Source organism: Leptidea sinapis, chromosome 7, assembly GCF_905404315.1.
Source record: "Leptidea sinapis chromosome 7, ilLepSina1.1, whole genome shotgun sequence".
Taxonomy (NCBI): domain Eukaryota; kingdom Metazoa; phylum Arthropoda; class Insecta; order Lepidoptera; family Pieridae; genus Leptidea; species Leptidea sinapis.
The window spans coordinates 10,270,804-10,287,929 of NC_066271.1; the positions used below are offsets into that span (position 1 = coordinate 10,270,804).

Below are 17,126 nucleotides of genomic sequence, written 5' to 3' on the forward strand. Positions count from 1 at the left end.
ATCAAAAATCACATATTGTAATTTAAAAGAAATATTTATAGTGACTATTCAATGCCCTTAGTTTAAGCCTAATTGAATTAAGATAATTCGACTTTGACTTTGAATACTTATGAAAATTTAGTGAAGTAGGCTATACTTTGCGGAAATCCATAATATTTTTTTATATTGGCATTGTCATTTTGGCGGAATGAACAGTAAAGAAAACTCAAATAATTTGTATTTGTATAAGCGTTGGGCCGTCGTTATAAATTGGAAGTATTTGTTAAAAATGAGTTTTGGCCAGAAGGTGTCAAGTATCGAGTTTTTCATGATCATAAATATGTTAAGAACGTTTTTATAAGCAATGATGAATAATACGCATATTATTAATACCACAATAATATCTTTTAAATGTAAATCAATTAAGAGGTCGCTTCAATGTATACGCGACTTATGTCGTAAGGCAGATATATTACTATTGCAGGAAACGTGGTTACTGCCCCACGACTTGGATTATAAACATGGCAAAGATAATTACTTTTGCGCTGTGCTGCAGTTTCTTCTGTTGACGTTTCAGCTGGCGTATTTCGGGGCCGACCATTTGGCGGTCTTGCCATTATGTGGCGAAAAATTCGATTTTCTGACGTCTCTATAGTTAATTGTTCTATGGACAGACTTATGGCTATACGGATTACGTTAAATTTAAGGTCATTTTTAGTTTTTAATGTGTATATGCCTACAGATGAATTAGATAACCTTCCCGAATACACGAATTGTTTAGCAAGAATTAGCGCCGTAACTGAAGAATCTAACGTCTCAGCAATGTACATTTTAGAAGACTTTAATGCTCATGCCACTGCTAGTTTTGGTAAGGAGTTGAAAAGTTTTTGTGACGAGAAGCAATGGATTTGGGCAAATATTACAAAATTAGGTATAAGTTCGGACGCATTCACCTTTATAAGTGAGGCCCATGGAAGTCATAGGTGGTTGGACCACTGTGTAACTACACAAGCAGCATGGGACACGATACTATCTATCAACGTGTTGTACGAGGTCACGTGGTTAGACCATTTTCCATTATGTGTCAAGTGCAACATCAACGAAGTTGCAGAGGGATCTATCACTGATGACGGCCATGCTGGCAAGACGGGCATTCGCTGGGGTGTTAGGGATAACATCCAAATAGACAAATATTACAATTACTGTAAAAATAATCTAGTCAATATAACTGATAATTTAGAATGTGAGAAATGTGAAAGCTTTAAATATTGTGATAATTTAGGTAAACATTATGTTTTTATAGATCAATTGTATAGCCAAATAGTCGAAATCATGCAACGAAGTGCAAAAGCTTCAGTAGGAAAAGTTTAAAATCAAGGTAATTCCCAGAATAAGAAACAAGTGACGGTCTGGAATCTGTATGTTCAGGAAAGTCATAAAATTTATAGATTAAATTTCTAAATATGGTTAATGGCAGGTAAACCTTCCACTGGAATAATATATTAAGATAAAATGGTTATTACACGTAAGAATTTTAAAAATAGACTTCGCTGGTGCCAAAGGAACGAAGAGACTATAAACCTAGACATATTGGCTATCTACAGAAAGGAATGTATTTTTCCAAAATTTTGGAAGGAAACCAAAAAGTTTAACCACAGACAAAGTCTGCCTATAAAGGTGAATGGGTTACATGAACATGCACAGATAGCTAATATGTTTGCTAACAAGTTTAAAGTACTTCCTCGAGCGATAGATGCTGACTTAAGAGCTAAAATCTGTCATCCTTCAGTTGCACCCGATAAACCTGTGTTGCAATTTACTCCTGACCAGTTGACTAAAATAGTTCGCAAAATGAAAAGTGGTCACCAACCACCAAGTCTCCAACCATGTCATGATGAGCTTAGCTTAGAACTTGTACTCTATGGAGGTGAACAATTGCACATTATATTATGTAGGCTATACAATTTGTGTTTAAGATACTGTTATCTCCCACAAGACCTAATGAAGACAGTAGTAGTACCGATTGCCAAAAATAAAACCGGTGATTTGGCTTCAGCAAACAACTACGGCCCAATCTCACTAGGCACTATCACCGGTAAAATTTTGGAGCAGCTGTTACAACCCGATCTGCTGAAGAATATTGTGATTGACGACGCGCAAATTGGTTTCCGTCCTGGTCTCTCGACGGATTCAGCAATTCTCAGCTTAAAGTATGCCGTAGACTATTATACAAGTCGAGAAACATCAGTGTACGCATGTTTTTTGGACTTGAGTCAAGCTTTCGACCTGGTGAATTATGATATTCTCTGGGCGAAATTGTATCGTTCACAGGTTCTAAAAGATGTTGTGGGTCTCTTGAGATACTGGTACGGAAACCAAATAAACAATGTTAAATGGGGCGACACGACGTCTAATTCCTATAGATTAGACTGCGGAGTACGTCAAGCAGGTATCACCTCGCCGGATCTATTTAATTTGTATGTAAATGATTTGATAGAGGAGTTGAGAACCACAAATATCGGATGTCACATCGGTAACACGTGTTTTTACAGTCTCAGCTACGCCGATGACATGGTGGTTCTCAGCCCGTCTATCAAGGGACTTAGGAAGTTGCTTTCAGTCTGTGAGCATTATGCGAATGCTCACGGTCTGAAATATACCGTTAATAAGACAGAAATGTTGGTATTTCGTGCGGGCAAAGGTCCGGAGAGGGTACCTGAGGTGTTGTTGGATGGCTCAGCGGTTCGAGTTGTAACAGAGTTTAAATACCTGGGACATGTTCTTACAGAGCACCTGAAGGATGACTGTGATATTGAGAGAGAGAGGAGGGCACTCTCGATACGTTGCAATATGTTGGCCCGAAGATTTGGTAAATGCAGCAATCCCGTCAAGATTGTACTGTTTAATGCGTATTGCCAGTGCTTCTACACCTGCCTACTTTGGACGAAATCTCTCAACAATACACGGCAATGCGCGTGCAGTACAATGATGCTTTTCGCATATTGATGGGATTGCCTAGGTACTGCAGTGCCTCGGGTATGTTTGCTGAATCGAGGGTGCCTGATTTCTATGCTGCGATGAGAAAAAGAGCTGCTTCCTTCTGGGATAGACTCCGCGAATCTCAGAACCGCATTCTCCAAACGGTTTGTGATGGGATGCCTAGCAATATTTTTTCATATTGGCTATCTGTGCATAAAAACAAAAATATTAAATAAATGACAGTGCCATGACCAAGACGCCATGGGAAGAGCTTTATTAACCTTTCCAGATAGATTATAAGTTTTGTGTATATTTTACTTTTATCTTTATATAATGTATAAGAATATCATTACTTTTATATAATGTATAAGAATATCATTACTTTTATATAATGTATTAGAGTATTACAACTTATTTGTTTCATAATATTTGTTTCGTGATGTTTACTGGGTAATTTTGCCTTTAATAAAAACTTATTAATATTATTATTATTATAATAATACTTATAACATCATGTGGCGTCGTCCATTTTAGCCTCCTTTCGATATCTACCAATAAACACAAAAAACTATCCCAGCTGAGGAACGCGGGGTATATAATAATTTCATAGCTGGCAGCATATTTTTTTAATGGCGTCTGTTCCGTGCCACTAAATAAAAAAAATGGCATCTGTTTTTTTACAAAATATTTTGCTGTTTTGACGAATGTGTTAGCTTAAATTAAGAGTTGTGAAATAGTAAATAGGTGTGCAATGTGATTTTCTTATCATAATTTTTATTATAAGACGCTTTCTGACACCTTTCACTGCACAGTTAGTAATTTTTCAATGAAATTTCGCGCACTGATTGTCCTGGAAGTTGACTGAATGACACTGGCGCGGCGGGAAACGTATGTGGTCACTGGTCATAAAATACAACACTGAAACTGCTTCATTTCGCTTGGGCCTGACTACTCACGCAATACAAGCGCTATTATTCTAAGGCGGTATTGGTTAATAAAATGTTAAGTTCCATGAAATAAATATAATTTGTTAAAATTCAACTTAGACATCTTTCCCAGGGTATCTTTTTACCTTAACTTGTACGCGGACATCAACCACAACATCATATCAACATCAACATATCTTTGTTAGACAGCTTTGGTCAAATTATAAATATGGCTAAATTTGACTTTTGTGTGTGCGTCAAATTTAGTAAATATATTGATTTTCGAAAGATATTTCAATACTTATAATGTTAAAAAAGTTTTATCATAATTTTTGAGCATGAATTATGAAACGCTTAAATCCTTTAAAGGTCCTTTAAATGTCCATAGAACGTCATTGAAAATAAAACATATTTTTTATATATATTTTTAAAACTTATATTTATGAAAGAAAATATATACATGTGAATATAAATAAAAAATAACACAATATAAATCCTGATTATTACTGAGTTCTGAATAGTATTCGCAAAATATTTTAGTAGGCAATCGTGATTCTTATGAAATTATTTTTGCTATTTTAAGGTCCTATAATAAATAAATAAATGTCAGTACATGCATTTCATTCTTCTTCTTCTTCCTCCTAGACCTTTTCCCCATTTACTTGGGGTCGGCCTTCCTTGTCCTTTTTTCCATTTGGTACAAAACCGATTCGGTCAGCGATTAAATGCGCTTTTTGGACCATCGTCAACCAGAAGGCGGGTGGTCTTCCACACGTACGCTTCTTTATTGGCATGTCTAGTGCAAGCTTCACCATATGATCGTCTGGGTGCCTTTGAATGTGACCGAACCACCTTAAGGGTTTCTGTTTGACCTTCTCGAATATTGGGGCAACTTTATAAATTCCTCTGATATACTCGTTTCGGATTTTGTCTAGAAGTGTGACGCCCGCAGACCAGCGTAGCATGCGCATTTCTGTCGTGTGTAGTTTATTTAGGTGGTGCTTGTTGGTCGCCCAACACTCTGATCCGTACAAAACAGCAGGTCTTATAGCTGTTTTGTACAACTGCCCTTTGACTTTAAGCGGCACGTTTCTGTCACACATAACGCCTGTGAGTTGTCACCACTTCATCCATCCAGTTGTTGTTCTGTGAGTGACATCTTTATCAATTTTTCCGTCGTTACTGATAATTGACCCTAAATATTTAAAATGTTTTACATTGGGCAGTACCATGCTTCCTATACAAATGTGTATATTGTCTGCATCTGTAACGTAATCAAAAACGCACGACATGTGTTCTGTCTTGCTTCTATTAATTTTAAGGCCGTTTGTCTCGAGTGCATCTATCCAGGTGTTGAAATTATTCTGGAGCTCGGTTATATTATCTGAGATCAGAACCACATCGTCTGCATAGAGAATGTTCCAAGGCAGAACCCTTTGACAGTGTTGACTTTGTGTGGTAATGTATAGTTGTGTTGAAAAGCAATGGGCTAAGTGATGAACCCCAACTTTAAGTTCAAACGCTTTGCCTTTTCCTGCTGGGCTCAGGACTTGAGTGGAAACAGATTTGTACATGTCTTGCATGAGATAAATGTAATGTTCTGGCACAGATGGTTGGCTTTAGTGATTCCCAAATGAGGTCACGTGGGACATGATCAAATACCCTTTTAAGGTCTATAAAAACCATATAATCATATTAAAAAATAATCCTTGAGAAGTTTGATTAGATTTGTTAGATTTTTGGCCTTTTCAAGTAGTATCCGAACCGTTTGAATAGCATCTGGGGAGCTTCTCTCTGACACAAAACCACATTGATTTGGCGTTACGTTTATTTAATGTTTAAATCTATTGTTCATCACTCTATCCCAAATGTTTTGTATGTGTGACATTCGTTTTGTGGCTCGATAGTTACTGCATTCTCTAACATCTCCCTTCCCCTTGTAAAAAGGTATGAGATAGCTATTTCGCCACGAGTCTGGCATGGGGTATCCCCGAATCAGCTTGTTATATATTTGTTATAGCGAAACTATTCCATCATCTCTCAGCTGCTTTCAGACTTCTGGTGGTATTTCATCTGGACCTGTAGCTTCGTTGTTTTTCATTTGCTGTACTGCCAACTTTATCACTACGGCTGATATTTCTAGAGATGGCCCCTGTACTGTTTCAGGCCTGCTGTAGTTGTAATTCCTGGGATGGGATACGTTTAATAACTTTTTGAAATACTCTGTCCATCTGTTGGTAATGTCTCTGTCTTCTGTAAGCATTTTGTAATGACTATCGTTAATGTAGTTAACATTACAAATATCTTTTGTATTGTTGTGACGTGTTTTCGCTATTTTATGTACGTCTTATTCCGACTTGGCAGATTCTAGTTGGTTGTAAAAGGGAGAGTTTGCTTTTGTTATTGATGTTGCAATCAGTCTTTTTGTTTCCTTTTTCATTATCTTGTAGTTTTCATAGTCAGTTTTATCTTTGGTCAACCACAGTTTGAAATATACTTTCTTAGCTTTTACCGTTTCTTTTATTTCTGTTTCTTTTCATTATTGTGTTTAATTCATTTACATTCCCAATCATCTGTTGAGTATGTGACTTTTTGTTGTAACATTTAATTAAGTTTGGGTTAATTTTAGTCATAATAATATGACATCACCTAAGACTACTCCTGTAGCTATTGCTATCTAAAAGGGGCACGTGGAGACTACTTCTATAGTGTCATTATTCTAAGGTACAATAAAATAATAATATTGTATGTAGGTGAATACATACTATCAACACGCGATCCGACATGGTGTGGTGACACCTAACGTGTGCCGTGCACATACACAACACCCCACCCCACGCTATAATCTACATTAGCTTTGCCAGTATCATGTGTAAGGCGAAAGTGTAGCGACGTAGCCATGGATTTACTGTTACAATACGAGCTAGATGAAGATTTCGAGGAAGATTTATTGCAGATTTTGGGTTTAGATATAATACAGAAAAAAAATTAATAAAAAAACGTATTAGACCAAGAAGTTACTGGATTAGTGAAATAAATGTATTTCATTTTCACAGCGAATGAATTTTACTTCGCTTTCGTAGGCGATCGACAACTTGTCCCACTTGTTGCACAATAGGTAGATATTCCCGAATGAGTAATACGAAATATAAAAAAAAACCGGCAAAATGTGGGGCTTTTTATTATTATCAAATAAACTTTGAAGTTGTTTTTATTTTTCCTTTAAATTTAAAATATAGGTAAACTACTATTGACCATAATTAAAACAAAAACTATTAACCATAAAAATAAATTGGTCCCTACGTTAACTGACTTTGACATTTGAAACCCTAGAAATTCCCCCTTCTTTATAAAATATTGTTTTCATTTTTTTATTCCAATGATAATGACAATACTATTCCTTTAATGTCGTTTTACTTACTGAAATAATCGACTGGAACAGACAGATAGACGGATAGAGAGAGTCGCACCAAGTGTTTCATTTTTACTATTTTCGTGCAAAACCCTAAAAAAAATTAATACTTACCCGTCGAATATTATGATCCCCATATTGGACCGAACTCATGTCATATAACACCGGGTATCTTTTGACTAGTTCTTAGTTCATTAGTCATTTTTATAAATGGCGTTCATACACCACGAAAGTTCTCGTACAGCTGACGCGTGGAGTCGGGTGTTAACTAGAAACACAATGCTAACACGCATCGGGTATCGTGTGTCCACTCCTGGCAACACGCCGATCTAGCTCGACTGTATTTTTCATTTGACCGCGTGTGGGGGCGTGTGATCACATGGCGTGATGTATATATATTTCTGAACGTATTAAATATATGGGATTGATTAGTACTGACACCGTCGAAAGGCGGTGAATGGCGTCGCGTTTTGATTGTCTTGATGGTAGGTAGCCATAGAACTTGACATTAATATTTTTATTCTATGTCGTGGTTTTCAGCATTGGCAACTGTGTACTGTTTTTTTCTCTCGTGGTAATACGTCACCAACTGACGAATCACGAACGTAAGAATTTTGAATTTGAAATAGTGGCGTTCGTAAACCGTCTGCAATGTTGTAATTGTAACTTGTAAGGGAACTTGGAAGTATAAACTCGCTAGATAATTAAATAATATTCTTTCAGTGTAGATCACAGAAACAGAACAATACAGTCGGTATAAATTCAATGCATTTTTCATAATAATTTATTTATGATTTGTATTTGAGATTTGTTATTGCTGAATCTGCGTGCGTCAATAAATCTATTTGAAGTTTTCAGGTAAATCAATACCTATTACATATAATATTATAACTATGAAACGTTAAAATAGTGAGTACTTTACATCGCTTCTTTGTTATTATTAAGGTCAATTGAAAGCTCAAGAAGGTTTTGCTTTAAAATATGTAGGTAGTAGATGTTTTCCGTAATTATTAAAATGTTGTTCGTTTGTTTAACGTAGAAAAAAATCTGCTTTATCTTCTAATGCTATCTGTAGACATAAGAAGGTTGTGGAAATACAGCATAAGAAATAAAAATAAGACTACCTAATTAGATTCTTATTAAGATGATTAGTTCAGATTGGGAAAAGGAGTTACTGATTACATTATTTTGGCCTCACTAATCTGTAATCATCATTACCATCTTTCAGGAAACCCCTTTAAAATATGACTGCACAACAAGCTTTTTCTGTTTAAGGTTCTGTTTCAATCACAAGTCTAAAAATGAACCAGGAGCGCTTACAAAAACTGAGGGAAGATCGAAAAGCTAAAGAAATGGCAAGGATACAAATGGTGAGGCTTATTTCATAATATTCAATTGATTTACCAGTGCATGCTAAATGATTTAAAACTTAGGGTATGTTGAAGTAGAAGCAGCATGGGCAATGTTAGATTTTGACATAGGTTGTGCATCTGATATTCTTAACAGCTATCAATGTTGGTACCCTATATCAGTGTTAGGCAAAAAATCAGACAGCAAAATTAAAATCGAAGTACAGTTACATTTGTTTGGCTTGCACATTTAGATTTTGATAGATATTTTACTACCTACCTAATACTTTATTGTTATTTTATACTTGCTGCCCTGGCAAACATTGTTTTGCCATATAAATTATTTTTAGAGTTAGACCATTTGTTGGACATTGCAACATTACTTTATTTTTCTGAAATAAGAGGATTTTTCTAAAACAAATGTAGCCTAAGTTACTCCTTATTACATCAGCTACCTGCCAATAAAAGTCCTGTCAAAAACGGTCCAGCCATCCAAACACACAGAAATTGTTAAAAATGTTATTTTGGTGTATATATATTCATATACATGTAGTAAAAAACGGTTATTTCAATATTACAAACAGACACTCCAATTTTATTTATATGTATAGATTATGATTGACTGATCAGTTTCATGTCATTCTAAAGATACTGATTTTTTTTGCACATAAGTGTGTATACATACTGATGCTTCTCGCCATGGACTCTTTATAAGCAGGTTAGGGATTTTTACAGATATAACTTTATTTAACAGACATAAAAATAAATAAAGAAGTTATTCTAACAATAAAAATCTTTACTTTTGGTGGTAGTTCCAAACTATGTTAAGGCAAGTAAGTAATTTTGAGTTGTTTAGACTTATATAGTTTTATCATTAATGAGAACTTTTTCCCTGTGCAAAAGTTGTGTTCCAAGCAGAATCTACATATTGTGCTTTATAACTTGTTTTTGATTTAAAATTGAATTAGGTGAGCATGTTGTCCTGGGTATGGGAATGGGTAAAACTTTTCAGATACAGGTTTTTAGTACAATGTATATTACTCCCCCTCAACCCTAAATTAAGGATGTGATTTTAAAATATTCATATATTTATTAACATGAATCTGTAAAAATGTCACCAATAGTGTTTTAAATTAACTTTTCCAAATGATAGACATAGAGAATTAATGAGATTTTAGATATTATACTACAACAATATATACTACATACATAACCACTGTTTTCTTAGGAATAATGTTTGATGTTATACTTCATTGAGACACTTCAAAGCTGTCATTTAAGGAGACATAGTTGTGCTGCATAAGCCGTAAAAAAGAGACAATAAATCTGCAATATTGCTTTATTTTAAACCGACTTCAAAAAGGAGATTTTTTTAAAAGTATGTACACTGCTTATGCTGAGGTTTATGATCTGATTTTCGTGAATCTTCTTTAGCTTGATGCGGAATGTTTGCCATTTGGTCCCATAAAAATTTGACATAGTTTGGCCCAGTAGTTTCTATTTTATGAAAATTACATCGATGATGTTATTTATGTTTGTGTACTGCTTTTTTAGAAGTTCTCATCAAGATTATATTTATTTCTGATTTATTATTAACCTGTTTGCCGATAAGTGGGTCTTAGGATACATACCTATCAAACATTCTTCCCAATATTTCAGTGTCTCACAAGAACATGAAATATGGGAACGTGGGATCTATATTGTTTAAGGCATGCAAAACCTTTCGTAGGCATACCCTTAGCTTCTTAAAAAATTACTATTTAATATATGACAGTAAAAAGCAACAAAATCTTTACCTGTTTGTTTACCTGATTCATGACACTAAAAAGTATAAAATAACTTAATAAAGATTTAATTTAATACACCTCTTATGCAAATCTTATACCTCTAATATTAATAAAATACTATTGTTTGTATATGCTACCTAACCAACCACATAACTATGATCCAAACAATCCAAGCGAGCAGGCATCAACTTAAACCCTATCAATAGGTAGCACATACAAACAATAGTTTTTTATAAGTATTAAAGGTATATGATTTACATAAGAGGTATTTGGTTACCAATCTCAAGCTTAAAACAGTATTAGATGACTGTTTTATATTAATTTTCACTGACATAGATTCCTTTTCCACTGCTTTAGTACTATATTATGATAAAATTGGGGGAAGCTCAGGCAAGAAGGAAGCCATTATTATATAATATATTTTTTATATTTTACCAATATGTTTTCCTAATTTACTTGCTTATATTATAAATGGTTATTTGATACTTTCACATGGAATTTCTTCAGATTTAACATACTTTTACCTTTTTTAATGTGTCATGCTTATTACAGCTCCGGGAGCTAAATCTTAAGAAATATAGCACACCAGCAAATACTACAAACATGTCCCGGCCAGCAGGGAAGACAGACAGAGCTGTTAGAAATTCAATGAAAACAGTTAAAAACAACTCACAACACAAAACAACTTTAGCAAAACCATCTAGCTCAAAAACAATAAATAAATTATCTTTGTGTGATGACAAAAGTGTAAAGACAACGGAGACAAAGAGAAGAGAAACTGTTTTTGAGCGGCTTTACAAACCAAAGGTTGTTAAGGAACCGATCATAGAAAGAGAGGACAGAATTCGTCATGATGAAATTGTAAATAATCCAAATTTAAATACAAATAGACGAAAGACTACCGTAGATATAAAGCCGTTCAAAATGCCAGTGAGACGTTCAATATCAGCTATTCATTTTAAGAATTCAAGGAACAATGAACTAGGTAATTCCTTACATAAATTTTCATCGGTAAGTGAGAATATCAACACAGTGTCATTGAAGGAAGTAGATGAAGTTGAACCTTTAAATGGCATGATATCAGCTGTTAAATGTGAACAGAAAAAGGTCACATTTCAAACGCCAATACATAATGCTAAGGAAATGTGTAGCAAGCTACATAGATGGTTGGAAAAGATGGGAAAATCTATAGATTCATATCCACACTTACAATGTTTTATGGATCAAGACACACTTGTATTCAATGTTTATGCAGATGAGAACAAAGAAAACGAAGCTCTGGAACACGATAGTGATAATGAATCATATACTGAGTTGAATGGTGATGGGAATAAAGATGATGCTATGAATAAATGGAGGGAACCAAGTTATATAAGTGAAAGTGGAGATATTGAATCAAGCCCAAACACAACCCTTACTTCTGGTCTGACACCACGGTTGGATGATCTTCTATTGGGAGCACTTAATGACCTGACAGAGCTCTTACGAAATGTAAGTTAAATCTTAATATATATAAATTACGTGACACGTTGTTCGTCCGCGATGGACTCCTAAACTAATAAACGGGTTTTGATGGGGATTACTTCATGGGGTGCAGTTTGGTGCAACTTGAGAGATAGGATAGTTTTTATTTCGATCTGAGACCCATAATTATTTTTATTTTCAATATTTGTTTTGTATGGACTTTTCTATGAGAGAATTAAGTGACACACGTTTTGACAGTTCCATTGTGAAACAATTTCATTATAACAGGAGCATTTTTTATGAAATAATTCTTGATGTTTTGAAATATTATTGGCAAATTCATATAAAACAGTATTTTTTTTATCTACAGATCAACATCTGTCGGGTCAGCTAGTTTATTATATTTTGTTAGGTCAGGATTTGATAAAGTTAGCATTATCTAATAACTAGCTTTCTTATTATAACAACCCAACTGAATGAATATTAAAATGTGTCTAAATTCAACATCTACAAGAAAGATAATGTATACTTGATTAGCTTGGCATTAATCCGCTTTGCCCCCAGTACCTACAAGAATTATAGTCTTTTGTGTAGTTAGATTCTTGTGTCACATATTAATTGTTTGCCATAAATTTTAATTTTATATTTTTCACCAAAAAGTCACTGGTTTTTCGAATATACCTTACCTTCATTAAGACTAGTGGGAGGCTACTTTGCACAGGATGCCGGCTAGATTATGGTTACCACAAAGTCACCTATTTCTACCGTGAAGCAGTAATTTGTAAGCATTACTGTGTTTCGGTCTGAAGGGTGCCGTAGCTAGTGTAATTACTGGGAAAATGAGACTTAACATCTTATGTCTCAAGGTGATAAGCGCATGTTATACAAATTAGATTGTGACCAAAATTTATTTATTTGTAAAATTAATCCCAAAATTGAGGGATATCACTTTATAATTTACTTTATGTTATTTGAAAGCTAGGCACCCGCACCCTCAAGATGCAATTCTGTTTATATTTAGGGCTATAATTGGGATGAGTGCGCCCGCTGGTTGCGAGCAGTACGCAACAGGTTCCCAATGGCACAAGAGAGGGCAGAGTACTGGGAGTGCAGGGCTGCGCTGGAGGAAGGAAGAGGGGACATCTCAGCCTCCGTTCAGTGCTGGGAACACGCTATTTCTAAAGGGGCAGAGGTAAACTTGCAAGAATATATGATGGTTCCATCAACATTTTTTTTGACTGAGAATACATCAAAATTTATGGAGGGTGAGTTTACCGTTGCTGTATCCGCAATGGTATGGTAAAGTGCGCTAGACACTCTGGAGACGCATGGTTTTGAACGTCGTATTAGGGTGCGTACAAATTATGCCATGTTTGACCCGAGTTGACGTCCATTTGCCCTTTGATTGTGCATAACAATGGATTATTGCATTATTGATTTATTTCAAGGTCATCATTTAAATCGGTATCGCCTTTTATCCAATTTTCGAGTAATAAAATACTTTTCTTGCATTTTCATGATATTTGTAACCACAATACTACTTACATACATGTTACTTTGAATGTTTGTCGAACCGCCTATTGCAAGTCCCATAAATTTTATTCTCGTAGGCAACTTTGAGAAACCGGCGTCCAGCTTTCCAGTTAACCGACTGGAACACGCAAGACCTGCACATGAGAAATGACACATATATAAATAGATCTCAGCCTTAGACTTATTTCTGTCGCGTGCGTTCAATATATGGATCACGCGTCATCCGGACGCTTGGCTAAGCTGTTAGAGCGCTGCACATTTCCCTAGAGGTTCAAATACCGCATCTTCCATAAATTTTAATAAATTATATTTGTATTCTTAGTATTATTAAGATTTTTCTTAGCACATCAGGTCACCTCTCAATCTTAGGCCTCAGGAGATTGCAGAGCGTGTTGATTCTGTAATAGTGAAGTTGAAACCCCGTTACACATCCTCTCTGAATGTGATCCTTTCATGCGTAAACGTAGCATCTCTTTGGGAAGTCAATTCTTCAACCACTTGATATATGTCGGCTCGCTGCAAAATATATAATGAGATTCATTAAAAGAACCAATCTTAGCAGTGAGCTATAGTTAACAGTGGCTATCGCAATAGATCACATAGGCCGCAGTAAAACAGGGCTGCACTGAACTGTACTATAGCCACTTTACAAACCATAACCATTGCACATAAGATAAAAAGTAAAAAAATAGCAGGATGCAGGTAGTTCTAAAACTCCTAAAAATATTTGTGAGTTTATAACAAAATATTAAAGTGTTAATGTAATTTCAGCGTTCAGTAGCAGAAGCCAATCTCGATCAGCTGTTGGATAAGTTCATGCAGCTCAAAATTAATCCAAACTCATGCAAGAAGACACCGCTGGAGCCAAAACTGGTAGATGCCAAGAATGTCTTCAAAAGCACCATCATACGGTTTGCGGTTAAGGAGAGTAAGAAGTGAGTTAAATAGCTTAATATTTGTTAAATCACCAATAATAAAACTTTATCTCATGGTGTATGCTAATGTTAAGACAAAAGATGAACACACAGCCGCTTTTTTCCCGTCGAAGTAGGCAGAGACAACAGAACGCCAATTGTTTCTATCCTTACAAAACTCACACTTCTACTTTCATTACTCATTTCATACATGCTCGCCGGTTCCGGGTGCCTCGGTTCTTTCATTTTTTCAAAACGTTACTAATTTGGTTGACGAATTCCCTACGATGTCTCTCGCGACCGACTTTTCCACACACACTTGCTTTATATATTTGATTTGTCGTTCTTTCTGCACTAATTCATTCGCTCCACGTGTCCAAACCATTTCATTATTCCTTTCTTAATCCTCATCACAACATCTTCTTTCAGATCACAGCGTGCTCGTATTACCGCATTCGGAATTCTATCAATCCGTCTCACCCGACGCATACAACGCAGTAATCGCATCTCAACTGCGTTAATTTTGCTTTTATGCTTCTACGGGCATACCCAACCCTCAAATACGTTGATTAACGTGGCGACAAGTACTCCATTATGTACAATGTATGAAAAGCGATTTAATTCAAAAGTGTGTGTCAACCACTTAAATAGCTTTATTATTTCAGGAGCCAAACTGATGGACCGTCGAAAATGACTCTTACTCCAGTCCGTCGCAGTTCAAGACTGAGTTGCAACAGGTTCACCCCAAAGCTCAAACTATTCAGCTCAGTGCAAAAGGCGTCAGAGATGGGCAACACACATTTTATCCCCAACAGAGCAATTCCTGGAACACCTTGAGTAACTTATATCTAAAACTTATAGTCTTATGTCTTATTATAAAAACTTATAGTCTAAAATACGAATAAGAAACAATATTCACCAATCAATCAATCAATCAAATTATTTAGATAGATTTAAAATAATAACAGACTAACATAATTATAATAAATATTGTCTAATTAATTATTAACAAAAAGTTTCACATTTTATGTTACCACATTACTCGCGTTCAGAAATTCATTTGTCATATAGAATAGTCGCTCACTTAACCAGTGTTTATGTTTTTTCTTAAAAAGTATTTTATTTAATAATTTTTAATTAATGGGCAGTTTATTGTATATTCTGACACTCATAGCAAGACAACTTTTGTCATACTGCAAGGTTAGTGGGATTTCGTCGAAAATTAGTCTATTTGGATCCCGGCGGTTTCTTTGTCTTTAGTGTCACAAACATGAATAAATCACTATTGAATTTCACACGTTTTCCAAACAGAGGTCTTCAAGACTCATCAGGTGGCACGTTGTAGATAGCTCTCACACATTTTTTTTGCGATATAAAAACCCTAGAAATATTTGTACAATTATCCCACAAGAACAGTCCGTAACGTAAAACAGATTCAACGTAACTCTGATAAGCTAATAATGTTGTTTGTAAACAAGTAACTTTATTTATTTGCCGAAGAGCATTAACAAATTTGTTGATCTTGCTACAAACGTTAGAAATATGTGATACCCATCTAATGGTGTCATCCAGGAGCAATCCCAAAAACTTTGTTCGATTTGCTGTGTTAACAGTGGTGGTATTATAATTGACATTGTGAATTGGAGTTTCGCGTTTAGTTGCTTTAAATTGAACATAATTTGTCTTTGCCAGATTTATATTAAGATTATTCCATAACTACCATACTAATCCAATGACAAATTGAATTCATCTTCATGTTTATGTCAGCTTCATGATCACTTACGGAGTCATTTTGTGAGAAGCCACAACTATGGAAATATCGTTTGCAAAGAGGACACATTCGTATCTTGTTATGTTTATAATGTCATTAATATAAATTAGGAATAGAAACGGGCCAAGAACATTTAAAAAATTTAATACCATCGCATGCACAAGAATTGTTTATTTTACAGAGCCTAGTAAGGGGCACTATAAGCTTGTAGTTATTTCTAGTGTTCAAATTATGTTCGTCGCTTATTTTACTGTATAAATTATAATGTTTATGTACGTGCAGGAGATTGCTATTAATATATTTGCCGTACATGGTCATAATATGAATATCTTTGAATTTTTCCCTCAGAGATTCTCGTGAGCTGATTTGGTATAGGTATGGCATGTACAGCTCTTTTTTGAAGTATGAAGATATTATTTAGTATAATTCCATAGGACATAACATCATTTATTTTGTGCACCAATGTGTTTTCGGCTTTAGATACTAATTTTATGTTTATTCAATGCTTTATAAGGTTGGCAACACTCTTGTTGATTCCTTTGGTCTAATAACACCATCACCAAAACACGTAGTAATTTGTGCATAAAATCATTCTGATTATTCTTTTAAAATTAAATTATAAATTATTTATCCGCCTGAAAACTGTAATGGGGTCGTGAAATAAAGATTGAAAAACATGCGACGCCGTACTTATAATCATATTCTTTGTCTGAACGTACCTATTAGATATGAATTGAGTTATAATATAATTATAGGTGTGTTTGTGTGTGCTTTTGATTTGTTTAAATGTTTTCCCGCCTAGAAAAAATGTCTGAATGAGTTTACTGATTGCTGGAACATCAAGATTTCAAAATCGATAATGATATTTTATAATTAAGAATTTATGTAAGTGTAAATATGCATTTAGGCAATTTTAATATATTATAGCTAGTAGACATATTACAAAGGTAAAAATTAAAGTATAATATTATCACGTTAAGAATTTTATAATTAAATAAATGATTGAAGATAA

The 17,126-nt window shown here is 34.7% G+C and overlaps 1 protein-coding gene across 2 annotated transcripts; it reads left to right on the top strand.

The window, feature by feature from the left end:
* Window positions 1–7,927: 7,927 nt before the first annotated feature.
* Window positions 7,928–17,126, top strand: LOC126965441 (uncharacterized). 2 transcript variants are annotated; one of them, XM_050809061.1, is made up of 6 exons: window positions 7,928–8,154; window positions 8,525–8,666; window positions 10,985–11,923; window positions 12,918–13,088; window positions 14,201–14,364; window positions 15,009–17,126. In XM_050809061.1, the coding sequence occupies exons 2-6, from the start codon at window positions 8,598–8,600 to the stop codon at window positions 15,178–15,180; spliced, it is 1,515 nt and encodes a 504-aa protein (XP_050665018.1). In that variant the 5' UTR covers window positions 7,928–8,154; window positions 8,525–8,597; the 3' UTR covers window positions 15,181–17,126. The 2 variants fall into 2 exon arrangements, with proteins under 2 accessions (XP_050665018.1, XP_050665017.1); XM_050809060.1 differs by having other exon boundaries at window positions 8,572–8,666.

Bases quoted from the DNA above. Each gene is read 5' to 3' on its own strand.
- LOC126965441 (XM_050809061.1), top strand. From the start codon at position 8,598: ATGAACCAGGAGCGCTTACAAAAACTGAGGGAAGATCGAAAAGCTAAA. The intron at 8,667-10,984 runs GTGAGGCTTATT...TGCTTATTACAG, and splicing joins AAATGGCAAGGATACAAATG to CTCCGGGAGCTAAATCTTAA. The intron at 13,089-14,200 runs GTAAACTTGCAA...ATGTAATTTCAG, and splicing joins CTATTTCTAAAGGGGCAGAG to CGTTCAGTAGCAGAAGCCAA.